Source organism: Rousettus aegyptiacus, unplaced genomic scaffold (genome assembly GCF_014176215.1).
Source record: "Rousettus aegyptiacus isolate mRouAeg1 unplaced genomic scaffold, mRouAeg1.p scaffold_m13_p_16, whole genome shotgun sequence".
Taxonomy (NCBI): Eukaryota; Metazoa; Chordata; class Mammalia; order Chiroptera; family Pteropodidae; genus Rousettus; species Rousettus aegyptiacus.
Window position 1 is genome coordinate 38,009,873 of NW_023416291.1, and position 13,321 is coordinate 38,023,193.

At 51.9% G+C, this 13,321-nt stretch overlaps 1 protein-coding gene across 20 annotated transcripts in view; it reads left to right on the forward strand.

Annotated features, from left to right (window-relative positions):
* Positions 1-13,321, forward strand: part of CACNA1A (calcium voltage-gated channel subunit alpha1 A) — a 279,186-nt gene that overhangs the window by 242,172 nt on the left and 23,693 nt on the right. For 13 of the 20 annotated variants that reach the window (XM_016162054.2, XM_016162052.2, XM_016162063.2 and 10 more), the window contains 5 exons: positions 1,603-1,713; positions 5,466-5,549; positions 8,454-8,459; positions 12,867-12,983; positions 13,146-13,211. In XM_016162054.2, the coding sequence (XP_016017540.1) occupies positions 1,603-1,713; positions 5,466-5,549; positions 8,454-8,459; positions 12,867-12,983; positions 13,146-13,211 (384 nt within the window). The remainder of the gene's footprint in view (positions 1-1,602; positions 1,714-5,465; positions 5,550-8,453; positions 8,460-12,866; positions 12,984-13,145; positions 13,212-13,321) is intronic. The other 7 variants (XM_016162057.2, XM_016162064.2, XM_016162056.2 and 4 more) reach the window with 1 other exon arrangement.

The window sequence follows — 13,321 nt, forward strand, 5'->3', positions numbered from 1 at the left end:
GTCAATAAAATGAGAGTGTTAATAAGGCACCTTTTCCCCCACCCCCACCCCCAGGTGGGGAGGAGGATCGAATGAGAAAGTTTATGCAAAGACATTAGCACATTTCTCGATGCTTCAAAAACACTCAATAAATTTAGCTGCAAATTTTTGAACTGACAAAAAAAAAAACAGTGCCTATTTTTGCCCAAAAACTCTTCTCATAAGCAAGTTCTTTTATCTTTCATTCTTACGATGATGAACATTTTCAAACGGACAGAAGAGAGACGGGTAATAGAGTGCAGCACTTCTCAAACCGCGTGATGTGCTCGCCAGCCACCTGGGGCTCTTGCTAAACGCAGATGCCAGTTCCACAGGTCTGGGTGGGCCATGGACTCTGCATGTCTGGACCACACCCCGAGTGTCCAGGCTCTCGTGATCACCCAGTCACCATCCCCCAGAGTTATCCATCTAAAACACTTTGCTGTGTGACCTCTGTCTAACTTTTTTCTCATTTCCTTTTCCTTTTTTGTTGAAGTGAAATTCACATAACATAAAATACACCATTTCAAAGTGTACAGCTCAGCGGCATCTAGCACATTCACCACCTCTGTCTACTTCTAAAACATTTCCATCGCCCCAAAAGGTAACCTCATCCCTGTGAAGAGTCACTCCCCATTCCGCCACCTCTAGCCCCTGTCAACCACCAATCTGCTTCCTGTCTCTATGGATTTTCCTGTTGTAGACACTTCATCTATGGGGTTTTTTTTAGTATTTTGAATGATAGACACCACACTATTTTGCCCTTAAATTCTTTTGTATGCATTTCTTAAAGATAAGGACATTTTCCTACATATTTTTATGCTTGACAAAATGAGTAATAATTCTCTAAGTTCCACATTGAATTGTCCCCAAAATATCTTCTATAGCAAGTTGTTTTTGAGCCAAGATCTAAATGGCTACACATGGTCTTCAGTTTTTGTCTTTTAAATCTCCATCCTCCCCATCCATACTTTTTTTTTTTTTTTTTTAATGCTCATGGCTTTTTGAGAAAACCAAACAAACTACAGGAAAACAGTTCCAGCTCTGGGTGCATTGGTATAACTTCTTCAATCCGCCATATTTCCCATAACCTGATAGTTAGGTCTAAAGCTTATAGATTTGACTCTGATTAAATAGTTTGGGCAAGAATATTTCATAAGGAGTCAGAGTGGTGGTTACCTGTGGGGCAGGTGGTCGACTGGGAGGAGATGCAAGGAAACCCTCTGGGCTACTGGAAATGTAAACCTTGGTCTGGGGAGTGGTCCCATGTGAATGTACAAGGAGAAATTAAGAGGGATCTGGGACAGTGAGGGAAGCATCGCACAGAGGATGCTTCAGAGCCCCCGTCAGCCAGGCTGTCCCAGGGTCTGCGATGCTAAGACAAAATTCCAGAAACGAGTTTTTGTTTTGAAGTGAGAGCTCGCCTGGAGCCCAGGTCAGCCCCACAGGTCGTCAATAGGAACACCAAGTATGAGTCCCGCTTGCCCCGGAATAGGACAGCCACAGGGATAGGACATCCATAAAGCCGCCTCCCCAGGCCCTGCCGCCCACTGACCCCCCTGCCCTTCCTCCTTCCTACTGCAGTTCTATGGGGCCTCGCTTGCTTATGAAAATGCTCTGAGGGTATTCAACATCGTCTTCACCTCCCTCTTCTCTCTGGAATGTCTTCTGAAAGTCATGGCTTTTGGGATTCTGGTAAGTATAGCTTTGAGTCTAAAGCTGTGGGTTGAGAGAAAGCCCGGAGGGGTACTGGGTGCTCGGTGGCAGTCTCCCCACCTGGCCCCAAGATGTCCAACCTCAGTCCTCCAACGCCCACAGGCTTTGTTTAGGCGTTCTTGTGCTTACCAAGTAACCCTGATGGCACCCAACACGGGTTGACTCTTACTGTGTGCGAGACGCGTATTTATTCAGTCGTTCCTCAAAACTGAGGAACTGAGATCCAGACAGGCTAAATTTATGGCGTTCGAACTGCTCTAACAGCAATCCACAGTGAGAAACAGAATTTACAACAGAGCCCAGCACACAGAGGTGCATATAGACAATCAAAATGAAATTATCACAAAATCAGCAGCAACCCTTAAGCGTGCCCTGAACTTGATTGTCTGTTCTACTCAGCTCCATTTCCTTTTTTTTTAATGCAGTTCATGACCCACTCACTTGATTTCATCTCCCACCAATGCAGGTAGTCTCAGCATGAGGCCCACTGACCCCCAAAGGGATCTGTGAGTGGGGAGATCTGAAATTAGATGTCAAAAAATTACATCTTTATTTTTCACCAGCCACCAACTGGACCTTAGCATTTCCTTCCATCTTGAAGGCAGACAACAAACCCCCACAATATTACCAATATGATCTGTGTCAGTGATAAAGATCAGATATTTTCCTAGTACGTTAGAGACATTGCAGGTACCTCACTTAGTTTTTACTCATCATTGCTTCAAAATGTTGGTGGCTATTAAATCTACAGCTAGAACTTATTTAGTATGTTAGTGAAAAAATGCATTCATCATTAGGTCACAATTTTTAAAAATATTTTGATTATCATATTTCGAAGTAACAGGTGTCCTTGCAATCCTGGGTTTTTTATTTTATGCATTTACAAAGCTTACTCTCAGAAGGTTTTCTAAGATGGCCGAGGAGGTTCACAACACACACCAAAAAAAGTGAAGAAGGGCTGAGCTTAATGGCTCATGACTTGAGGTGACTTTGAGAAGGTCCCCAGTGACTGGCTGAGCAGAGACTGGAAACAGGATGTCTCCCCTCTTGACCACCCACTTAGCCTGTTTCTCTGAAGAGAATGAGCTACAGCACGTGGTCTCAGCCAGGATCTGGGGTGTGGAGCCTGAGTTCTCACCTTGGCTTTCCGAGGTGGTGAAGGGCATCAGCTTTAGCACCAGAGAGACCTCGATTCAAATCATATCCAGGCCCTGTCACCTCACCTCTGTCTCTTCCATCACAGGAAGGGCCCATCCTCTGCTTCTCTCAAACCCTAAACGCAAATAATGTGTGTCTGGAGACTGAGGTCAGGAAGCCTGGGTGCAGTAGGCGCTCAACAAATGCCGGGAAGGGTTACAGTAAAACTCATTGCCCCTCCTTTCTCCTCCAAAGCAGTGGCTCTTAGCTCTGCTAGTTGTCAGAAATATTCGGAGATTTCTTGATTTCTTAAAATTGAATCATGCCCCAGACACACACCACCAGAGGTTCTGATCTGCTTGGTCAGGTAGGGGCCCCTAAACCTGTATGTGTAATGACTAGCCCTAGGGGTGTCCAAGGTACAGCCCAGGCTGTCTGACCCTGCACTGAGCATCAGCCAGACTGAGGAGGCACCCTGCAGCCAGGACAGTGGCACCAACTTAACGTTCCAGTCCTGGGGCCCAGTCACAGGATGTGCATGGGGAAGAACTGGGACTCACCCACCCATACCTGGTGCAAATCTTGCCTCAGCCTTTTTCCAGCTGCGTGGCTGAAAGCAAGGCACTTTGTGTCTCTGCTCCTGTGTCCACATCTGCAAAATGGGAGTACCATGGGCCCTGCCCAACACAGCTGTGTCAGAAATCTTCCATTTCCAGACCACCTTCTTTCTGGCGGTGAAGTGATTTTCGACCGGTGGTTGGGGCTCCCTCTCCCCCACCCCTAACAATCCCACAGAGGCTGCACAGAGCTTCCCCTTCAGTTTTAGATGAAGCCCCAAGTTCCTCATGTGGAATTTAGGCCATTGAGGGGAGTTTTCTAGTCCAGGGACTCGAGGCCTGTGGCCAGACATCTAGGAAGTTGTCTTCACTTGGGCTCCCCAAGAAGCAGATCCTGAGACAACGGTTGAGTGCAAGGAATTTCTCTGAGAGGTGAGCCCAGGAAACATCGTAGGGAAAAGGGGAGTGAGGCAAGGGTGGGAAGGCAGCCAGTACAAGGTGTGTTATAAAACCATTTCCCAGTGTGGACAACTTAGTGCAGTTCTGCCTTGGACCTCCAGGAGGCAGCAGAGAGCCATGATCAAGGGCTGCTCCCAAGAGACATGTTAATTCACCAGCAAAAGTGCACAATAATGAAGGTGTGCAGTCAAAATTGAGGGGATATGGATAGGGCCCCAGCAGCACCTGCTAAAATACCGAAAGTGCCAGTGGCACCTGAACTGCTTTTACACAATTGTAAAACAACGTCCATGTTTTGAGTACCTACTGTATCCCAAATCCTGCTCAGACTCACATTATCTGATTGCTGTTATACCCTTATATTCCAGAAGAGGGCGCTAAGGCCCATGCAATCCAAGGACATTAAACTCACACATGCTGAAAGAATTTGATCCTGGAAAGCACTGCTCCAAAGTCCATGTGCTCCGTGAGGCAGAGGGGCTGGCTGCTGCAGGGTCAGACACGCAGGGAAGGAGCTGAACACTCAGAATAGGGCCCGAGCCCTGACCTGACTGGATCCCAAGCTTTGAGGGGAGGGCCGTCTGTCAAAGCCAGACTCTTAGGTCCAGGCAGGGGTGCTGCTCAGTAGAGGCTCAAATCGCATGACGTCATGCAGTATTTTAACAGCAATACACTGCACCTGCGTGTCTCAGTTGGGCCGGCACCTAGCCCAGGGATGCATCGGTCGGGATAGATCAAGTTATGCTACAGTAACAAGCAACCCCCACATCTCAGTCCCTTAAGTCAGCTAAGGCTTTGTTGACACTCATCAGCGGGGCTCTTTACCTGTAGTTACTCTGACTCATGGAGCAGTCCCCATCTGGAATGTTACAGGTTGCCAGGGTTAAGAGTTCTGACGAGTCCTGCACTGGCCAGGAAGTGATTTACATTGCCTCTGCTCACAGCCCATTGGCCAGAACTAGACATGTGGCCCCATCTAACTACAAGGGGGCCAGGATGAATAGCCTGGCATGTGCCACAAAGGCCTCTGCACCCTGGTTACTGTCCCTCTTCCCCAGATTAGGAAGTGAAGGCCCAGACACATTAAGTCACTGACCTATAGCCACACAGCTGGACGGTAGCAAAGTTGGGTTTTGAAGCCAGAGGCTGCTCTCATCACGAGTATGCTATAAACACAGTCCTGATTCAGGGGAGTCCTGAGCATAGACTCTGGACTTACCCAGGCCTGAGTTCAAATCCTGACCCTGCACCTCCATGCTGCTCGCCTGCCAGGCAGGTGAGTGATTTCACTCTCTAAGCTTGTTGCCTTTTGTAAAATGGGTAATAATTCTTCCTTCTGAGGGTCTTCTTCCCAGCAGAGCTGAAGGGAGACCTGGAGGGCCCCCCTGGGGCCAGGCGAGCCAAGGGCAGGCCTGAGGTCCCAGGAAGGGGGAACTCAGAGCAATTGGTACAGCAGCACTTTGCTATTTAAATGACCAAGACTGTTAGGCTGATCAGCAGCTGTGCCCCAGACCAGCCGTGAGGGGCCAGGCATGGAGCTCTATGTTGGCATCTCTGTCTTGTGGGTCCCCATTCTAGAATTATTTCCGTGATGCCTGGAACATCTTCGACTTTGTGACTGTTCTGGGCAGCATCACTGACATCCTCGTGACTGAGTTTGGGGTAAGTTTCCCACCAGCTTCTCTCTGGGCAGCTCCTGGCTGGGCATAGGGTACGGGGAAGGGGTCATCCAGAAGCAATAGGTCCCCACAGCCCTAGCTGCCTCGGGCTATCTCTTGGCCCTGAGCAAGGAGGGAGAAGCAGAGTCCTCGTGGGCAAGGGTGGCCTCTCAGGAGGGCAACTTGGGAAGACAGGGGTGCCCAAGGCCATGGCCATGGGGCCAGCGCTACAATACAAACTCCCCTTTATTGTTGGCTTATGAATAAACCGTGTGGCTGAGTGCACTGAGAAAACCGAGACCCTTAAAGGATCTAAGGCTGAGCCCCACCCCAAACCTCACACACTGTTGGGGTCCCAGAGGAATCCAGCTTCAAGTCCATTCTGCGTAAATTGACCATCTTCTGGTTCATGTGCAGAAGGGAGCCGTGGCCGTTGGGCCAAAAAGGGGACACCAGGGCCTTAGGAGAGTCCCTAGCACATCCACCCTTCTCTATTGACCCAGGAGTTCCCAACATGGAGGTCTCTGGACCTCTCTGCAGTGGCCCCACAGGCCACATTGTCCTGCCTTGTATGGAAGACTCAGGGCCCCAGAGCTCGGGTCCAAGACCCCCTCCTTGGCTATTTGCCAGAGAGCCCAGGCTAGAGAGGGTCCTGGGGAAACTGAGAGCAGGGTAGGATATCCTCACGGGGGAGCAAAAGAGCAGAATGAGTCAGAACCAAGGCCCGGGCATGGTATTCACCTTGTAATAATAGCAATAAAAATAATGATGGCTGACAAGGACGGCACACTTGCTGCGTGGCAGGCACTGCGCCAAACATTTTACATGGATTAGCTCATGGTATAGGTCAGGGCTCAGTATATAAAAGAATTCCTTCGAAGGGTTAAAATGAATCAGAAAGCAAGGGCTCCTTACGGAGGGAGGGGAAGGGAAGGCACCCATCATCCAGCCACTGTGAGGAGCTGTTACCTGCCCAGGCGCTGAAGTCAGGAGGGAACCTGAGCTGGATCCTGGTGGTAGCTGTGGACTTGAAGGAACAGAGTCCCTAACAGAGACAAGGGCCAAAGCAGGAAGAGAGCATCGGGGAGAAGTACCCCAGCCTTTCTCTCCCCCTGTCTCCTGTCAGCACTTCCTATTCACCACGCCCAGCCAGAAGGGAGCCAGAACCCAGGGATCCGGGGGGCGGGGTGGTGCTCGGAACAGTCAGAGAAGAGCAGAGAATAGATCTGGGTGGGATGGTGCCCGAGAAAAAGGGTGTTGCCCAGTTTTCACTGATGGGGAAACTGAGGCTCAGTGCTTGAGGAAGTAAGAGACCTACCTAAGGTCACACAGCCAGGTCTGGTGACTGCTGAGGACACATTGGTATTTCCTGGCATGTCACCACCTGAGCCCCGAGCCGAAAGGGATCAGTTGGCCAACTCGTGCATCCTGGAAAACTGGCAAAGCTGGGAACTGCTCAGAAGAGGGGGCCATTCTCTGATGATCTTGGCCACACGTCTGCCTTCAGCTCCAGTGAGCCAGAAGACCCCCTTCTCCCCATCCCATACCTGACACTTTCTTCTAAAGAGGTCATGCCCACCTAGAGGCTGTCCCTATTGGGTTGCCCCCCCCCCCCCCGGCTGAGGGCCAGAGCCTGGACCTCATCTTTGTCCTCAGTTTCTAAGAGGTCTGAGCTCCAACTGGCAGTCAAAATATCTTCCTGTCCAGCTGAGTTCAAGACAGCCGTGAACCAATGTCTCTCTGGGTCAAGAAGTTGGAAGGAGTGGCCCACCACCCCAGTAGGGCAGATGGAGGAAGCTGGTTGAAATCTCCAGTTGCTAGTAAGAGATTCATAGGGCTGGAGCCCAACAGCCTATTCTGGCTGTAAGACAGGTGGGACATGGGGTCCAATTCAAGGACATCGGGACTATTGCAGTAGTCAAACAGCTTCCTCTACAAGCTGTTTGACCTTGGGCAATGGTATAACCTCTTCTTGTACCTGGGGATAATCTTCACAACCAACGCCATCATATCTTTGCAAGCCTCACATTCATTCATGTATTTCATAATGCATTGAGCGCCTGCTGTGTGCCAGGAATTGTCATGGGTGCTGGAGACAGAGCAGTGAACAAATCAAAGTATACAAGAATGCCTCTGCCCCCACAGGGCCAGCATTCTAGGGAGATGGCAAATTTCAACAAGTCAGAGTAACTGATGTGAAGTGCTTGGCACAGAGCCTACCATGAAATTAAATAGTTCACAAAGGGTGGTTATTATTATTGCTATTATTACTATAGATGAACTTGAGATTGTAGTTGGTAGTCAGCCCCCTGGCTCTGGATTAGAATCATTTGGAGGGAAAGATAGAGGGGTAGGTGTTTGGACCCTTTTAAGGATGATAAACTCCCAACTTGGAGTGGGGGAGGCCTGCCAGGCAAGGAGCCCATAGCCAGCCCTTCTGCCTCCCAGGTAAGCCCACCGGGTCTGAGGCAGGAGGATCCAGACGCTTGGGAGGGCAAGTCCCCAGGGTTTGGGGGAGAGAGGGCCTGAGACTCACTGGGCCTCAGCTGCTGCCCCCAAGTGGCCGGGGTGACGTGGGTTTGCCCTGCGTGCAATGGATAATGACTGTGTTTCTTGTCTTGTCTCTTTTCATGCCTGCTCTTTAAACTGTATATTGGCACAACGCCGTCTGAAAAACTCATCCAATCAAAATGCACTATGAAATTCATTTGTTCATCCATGACGTGGTCTGTGTGTTCATACACCAATGACTATCTCCCAACCCACCACCACCCCCACTCCCCGCCCGGGAACCGAAACCCATTGGTTTTTTGGCACTGGTTACAAATCAACCTAAAAAACGCTGAACACGCCTCCCCAACTGTCCCCGCCCGCCTGCTCCCCCTCCATCTTCAACATCTGCATCTAGAATCCGGTTGGTCTTACTTCTTTCTGAAGTCTAAATGCCTTACATTAACTGTGAACGCATCTTCTCGCATCAGCATTGCACGTCATGCCCTGGGCTTTCTGACTCGGAATGCCTGACGCACCCCATCCCCGTCTGTCTGTCTCTCTCCCCACATCCCCACCCCTCATTCCCGCAGTCTCAGGATCTCCCTCTCCTCCCTCCCCTTACTCCCTCCTCCCTTTCCTCCCCTCTCTCCTTGTTTCCATCGGGTTCTGAATTGGGGTTTTCTGTTTGGCTTGGTTTGCGTCTTTTGCAGAGAAAAGGATGGGTTTGCCAGGATGGGTCGGCTGGCCAGATCTCCTGCACCATCACTTACACACATCTAACACCAGAACCCTCAACTACCCTCAGGTCACTCCTCTCCCCCACTGAGCTCCATGGAGCCTGGGCCCCAAGAAGGGTCCTTCCATCCTTCACCTCAAACCCTCAAGCTCTTTGGGCTTGCCTGCCAGAGACAAAAATCTCCAAGTCTGATGGAGGAAGTCCGAGGGACAGCCAGTGGGCAACCAAAGACTCTCAGGCAAAGGGGTCTCAGAACGGTCGGGGCTGGGTCAGGCTGCTTCCAGGCAGACCGGCCAGCTGAGGCCCTCTCCTGAAGCCCTGGTCTGCACACACACGTGTGCCACTCACACACAGTCACTGCACACACATGCCCCCTTCTTCCTTGCTGTTTCTGACCTCCTCTCTCCCAACTGCACACGCGCGCGCGCGCGCACACACACACACGTGCGCGCACACACACTATCCCTTTCTTACATCTGTCCACCCTGCACACCCAGCCCGCACCTCAGCACACACTGTCTCCATCTCTCTCCTTCCTTATTCAGCTCCTTGCACATCTGCACATCCCTCACTTTGTTAACCCCCATCTGCCTCTCATCCACCCCTGAGCCCCTTTGAAAGGCCCCCAGTGGCATTTTGCACCGGGATCCCTTGCCTTCTAGCAGTACATATGCATTCATCCACCAAACATTTAATGAGCCCCATTTTGATGCCATGAGTGGAGGGGTGAGCAGAAGTAGACACTACCTCACCTGCAGTCAGGTGGGACAGGCAGGAGTTGGTCAAATCACCCCTCAGACCTACTTGAAATTATAACTGCTGCAAGCTGAAGGATGGGCAGGGTTAACAAAGTAGAGAGTGGGAAAAGGGTATTTGGGGCCCGGGACAGCATGTGCAAAGGCCCAGTGGCAGGACGGAACATGCAGAGGTTGGAGTCTGCAAGGGAAGGGACATGGCTAGAACAAAGACGGCAGAGGAAGGCTGATCCAGAGGAAATGCAGGTGTGGGCAGAACCCTTGGGACCTTGTTGTAGGAGCCTGGGAGGATTTAGAGCAGAGAGGGCATGGTCAGAAGCAAGGTTAGATGCAATCACTATGGCTGCAGAGCCCGGAGTGGTTTGGCACCAGGAATGTGGGCTGGAGGTGGGCACCAGGAATCCCATTGAGGGATGTGCAGGAGGCAGACAGCAGAGGAGGCCCACAGAGCACGAGCCTCTGCAGGCCCCGGGGGCATGTCCAGTCTGGGCCAAGAGGAAGAGAGCTACCTCAAGGGACTTGAGTCTGCCTTGAATGGGAAGATGGAGGTTAGGGAATTCCAAAAGAGGGCCAGACCAGGGGAGAAGCATGAGTGTGGGCACAGTGGGCTTGAGGTGTCTTTAAGGACGCTCTGGAAGAAGTCAAGTAGGCAGGTGGTTATGGGGTCTGGAGCTCAGGGTCAGCTCTGGGATGGAGGTGGCAGAATTTCCTGCAAGTAGCAGGATTTCTCTGGAGTCTGTGGGTGGTTCCCATGTCCTAACACCGGGATGCACAGGGCAGGGTTGGAGGAGATGACAGCTGCTTCTAGGGGGCTGTGGACGTAAAGATGGAAGCTAGGAAGAGGGAAGTCGCTGAAAGTTCTGTGAGCACTTGCATGACCTGATGCAGACCTTGGGAAGAGGTGTGGTGGGGAGGGGGCGTGGATGAGCGCAGACAAGCACCTTCTCCTGCCCTGTCACCTGTACCCCTCTCATCTCCACCCCTTACCTCTCTCTGTGTCTCCCTTCTCCCTCAGCATCAAGAAGGGCAGCATGCTCTCTGCACGGTCTCCCTACAAGACCCCCTTGCTTCTCCTGCATGGTGGCAGGCTCCCTTCACTCTGCCCTGATCCCCTGAGGCTGCTTCCAGGGCCCGCCTACCTCTGCATGCTGAGCCACGTCCACATGTTATGTCCCACCCCAGGAAGGGATGGCTTGTACTCTGGCGATGGGTGGGAAGGGGCTGGGGAAACCAGGGCCATCGGCTCCATCTCCAGGTGGAGCTGGGTGGCTAGGCAGGGCTGGGAGTCAGGTCATTGGGGCATAGAGTGTAACTTTCTCTTAGTTCAGCTGGGTTTGGGGGCTTACTCAAGGCACTTGGGACATTGTCACAGCAGTCGGACCCAGTGGAGCTAGGGTAGGCTCTCCCAGCTCGCTCCCCCATCTTAAAGATGTCAAGGCCAAATGATGTGTCCCAGAGAGTGTCCTAGACTTTCCAGCAAACTCACAGGCATCTTGCCAGCCCCAGAAATTCATTGAACCCCCATCACTGCCTCTCAGCTCCTAGGCCAGAGTTAGCAGAAGATAGAGATCTGGTAGCTGGGAAGCCCTCAGGAACTGTCAAGTGAGATGCCCATTTATTTCATCATTCAAACTTTTGAGACCAATAGGAGTGGTATCAGGGCCACCTATACGGTCACCGCTGTGCCATTTGGGGGTGAGAGCTGGGCCGGTTTAAGTCTTGCTCCATGCCTGTGTGTAGGGCTCCTCCAAGTCCCATAGTGCAGAGTCCTATTAAGGCCTCTCTGCCTCCAACCCGCTGGGCATTTGAGCAGGGGAGGTTCCCATATCTGCCTGAGCCCACAGTCTCAAACTCAAATGCCTCTGGTGTCCAAGCAGAGGTTGTGAGCTGGAAAAGCAGGTATCATTTCTAGAACATGGAGATCTTGGCAAACTGGAGGACACATGGCCTGCTTCAAGGAGGGGCAGCTGCATCTGAGCCCCAACTAACTGTTGCCAGGACAGAAGCAGATCCAGTTTTCCAGAAAGCCAAATTTGGGGGGGAAATCTGATTTTTAAATACTGGCAACTTTTTAATTTTTAAAAATTGCTCAGGCCAAACAAAATAACTTCGTTGACCAGATTTGGTCCACTTGTGACTTCTAGCACCTTGTCTCCCACCAGCATCCCGAGGCCCCAGCAGGCAAGTCCTGGAACAGTCACATAATGACCATCATCTCTGGCTGGCTGCCTCCCTCACCCCCCAGCTGTTTGGCCCCAGGGTTCTGGCTTGGGAGGGAGGAGGTAGAGGCAGTGACTAGATGGGGTCTTTGAGCAGAGATAGGGGCCACCCAGGGAGGTCCTGGGGGCAGGGATGGCCCCACCTCCCCGCCCCCAGCACCGGCCCCTCGGTGGGCCTGGGCTAATGGTGAGCTCACCCACCCACGGGCGCTGCGTACTTCCTGCTTCCCGCAGGCCTGGTCCCGTGCTACTCCACCCAGCCCCAGAAGCTGAGAAGCCATCCCTGAGGGGGGAAAAGGGCCCCAAATGCATCTTCTCCGACTCAGCGGGCAGCGAGGACTCACCCTGCAGCCGAACAGCCCCAGCTCCCTCCTGTCCTCCCCATGCCCGCTCGCCAAGGGGGTAAGAAAAGATGCTCTTCCACTTCTCCAATTGGCTCAAGTCCTCTTGGCCATGGGGTGAGGTCAGGGCGGGCAGGAGCGGGTGGGCCACTCGGCAGGGCAGGGCAAGGTGCCCAGTGAGTCCCACAACAGATGCATTTCTGGCCTGGAGCATAACATGCCCTTGGAACCCGCACATGCCCACCAGGCCTGAGCGTGCTGGCTCTCCCCACCCCGCCCTGGTGTTTGTGCATCGTACACGTGTGATGGATTCGGCAATTTGACCTGCTTGTGTCCTATCGTCTCAGTGCATTTGGTTGTTGGGAGAAACAAAAACCATCTCGATTTTTTTCCTGATTGGATGATTCGGATATATTTTCTTTTCCTTGTTCTTTTGTTATTTCTTCCTGCCCACCCCACCCCTGTTCCTTTCTCTTCCTTCCTTTTTCTTTCCTCTTCCCCGTTGCGGGTGGGGCTGGCAGGGAGGGTTTATGCTTTTTGAGTTGATGCTTTTTCCTCCTTCCCACCCTCTCCCAACCCCACCCCACGTTGTTCCTTTTTCAAGTTTTTTCCTCAGCACCATTGCATTAATAGTGCTTTCTCTCCTCTCCCTCCTTATTTGGGGTCTGGCTTGCTTTTTCCTGTTGGTTGGCTTCATGTAGGGGCCTCTGTGAGTGGTGATGGCTCTGAGCCCCTGGGGGTGGGTAGATGGTCACCCCTCTTTCTCCGTTTCCCCAGAATAACTTCATCAACCTGAGCTTCCTCCGCCTCTTCCGAGCTGCTCGCCTCATCAAACTCCTCCGTCAAGGTTACACCATCCGAATTCTTCTCTGGACCTTTGTGCAGTCGTTCAAGGTGAGCCACTGCCCCTCCACCAGCCCAGGGCTGAGAAGAAAAGCAAAAGCCCCCATCCCCGACTCTAGCTGAATCTAGAATGCAGGCTAGAAACGCCTCTGTGGTGCTCCTTGCTGAGAATCTGTTATCTGCAAGGCTCTTGTCTGACTTCCTTCCCACCAGGCTCTGCCATATGTCTGTCTGCTGATTGCCATGCTTTTCTTCATCTACGCCATCATCGGGATGCAGGTGAGCACTGGCCTCCCGATGTTCCCAGAGCCTCCTAAAGAGGGTCGCCACTCTTAGCCATAGGTGGTTCAAAGGAGCACTGTTCGGAGAGGCAGCCATGGGGGTTGAAC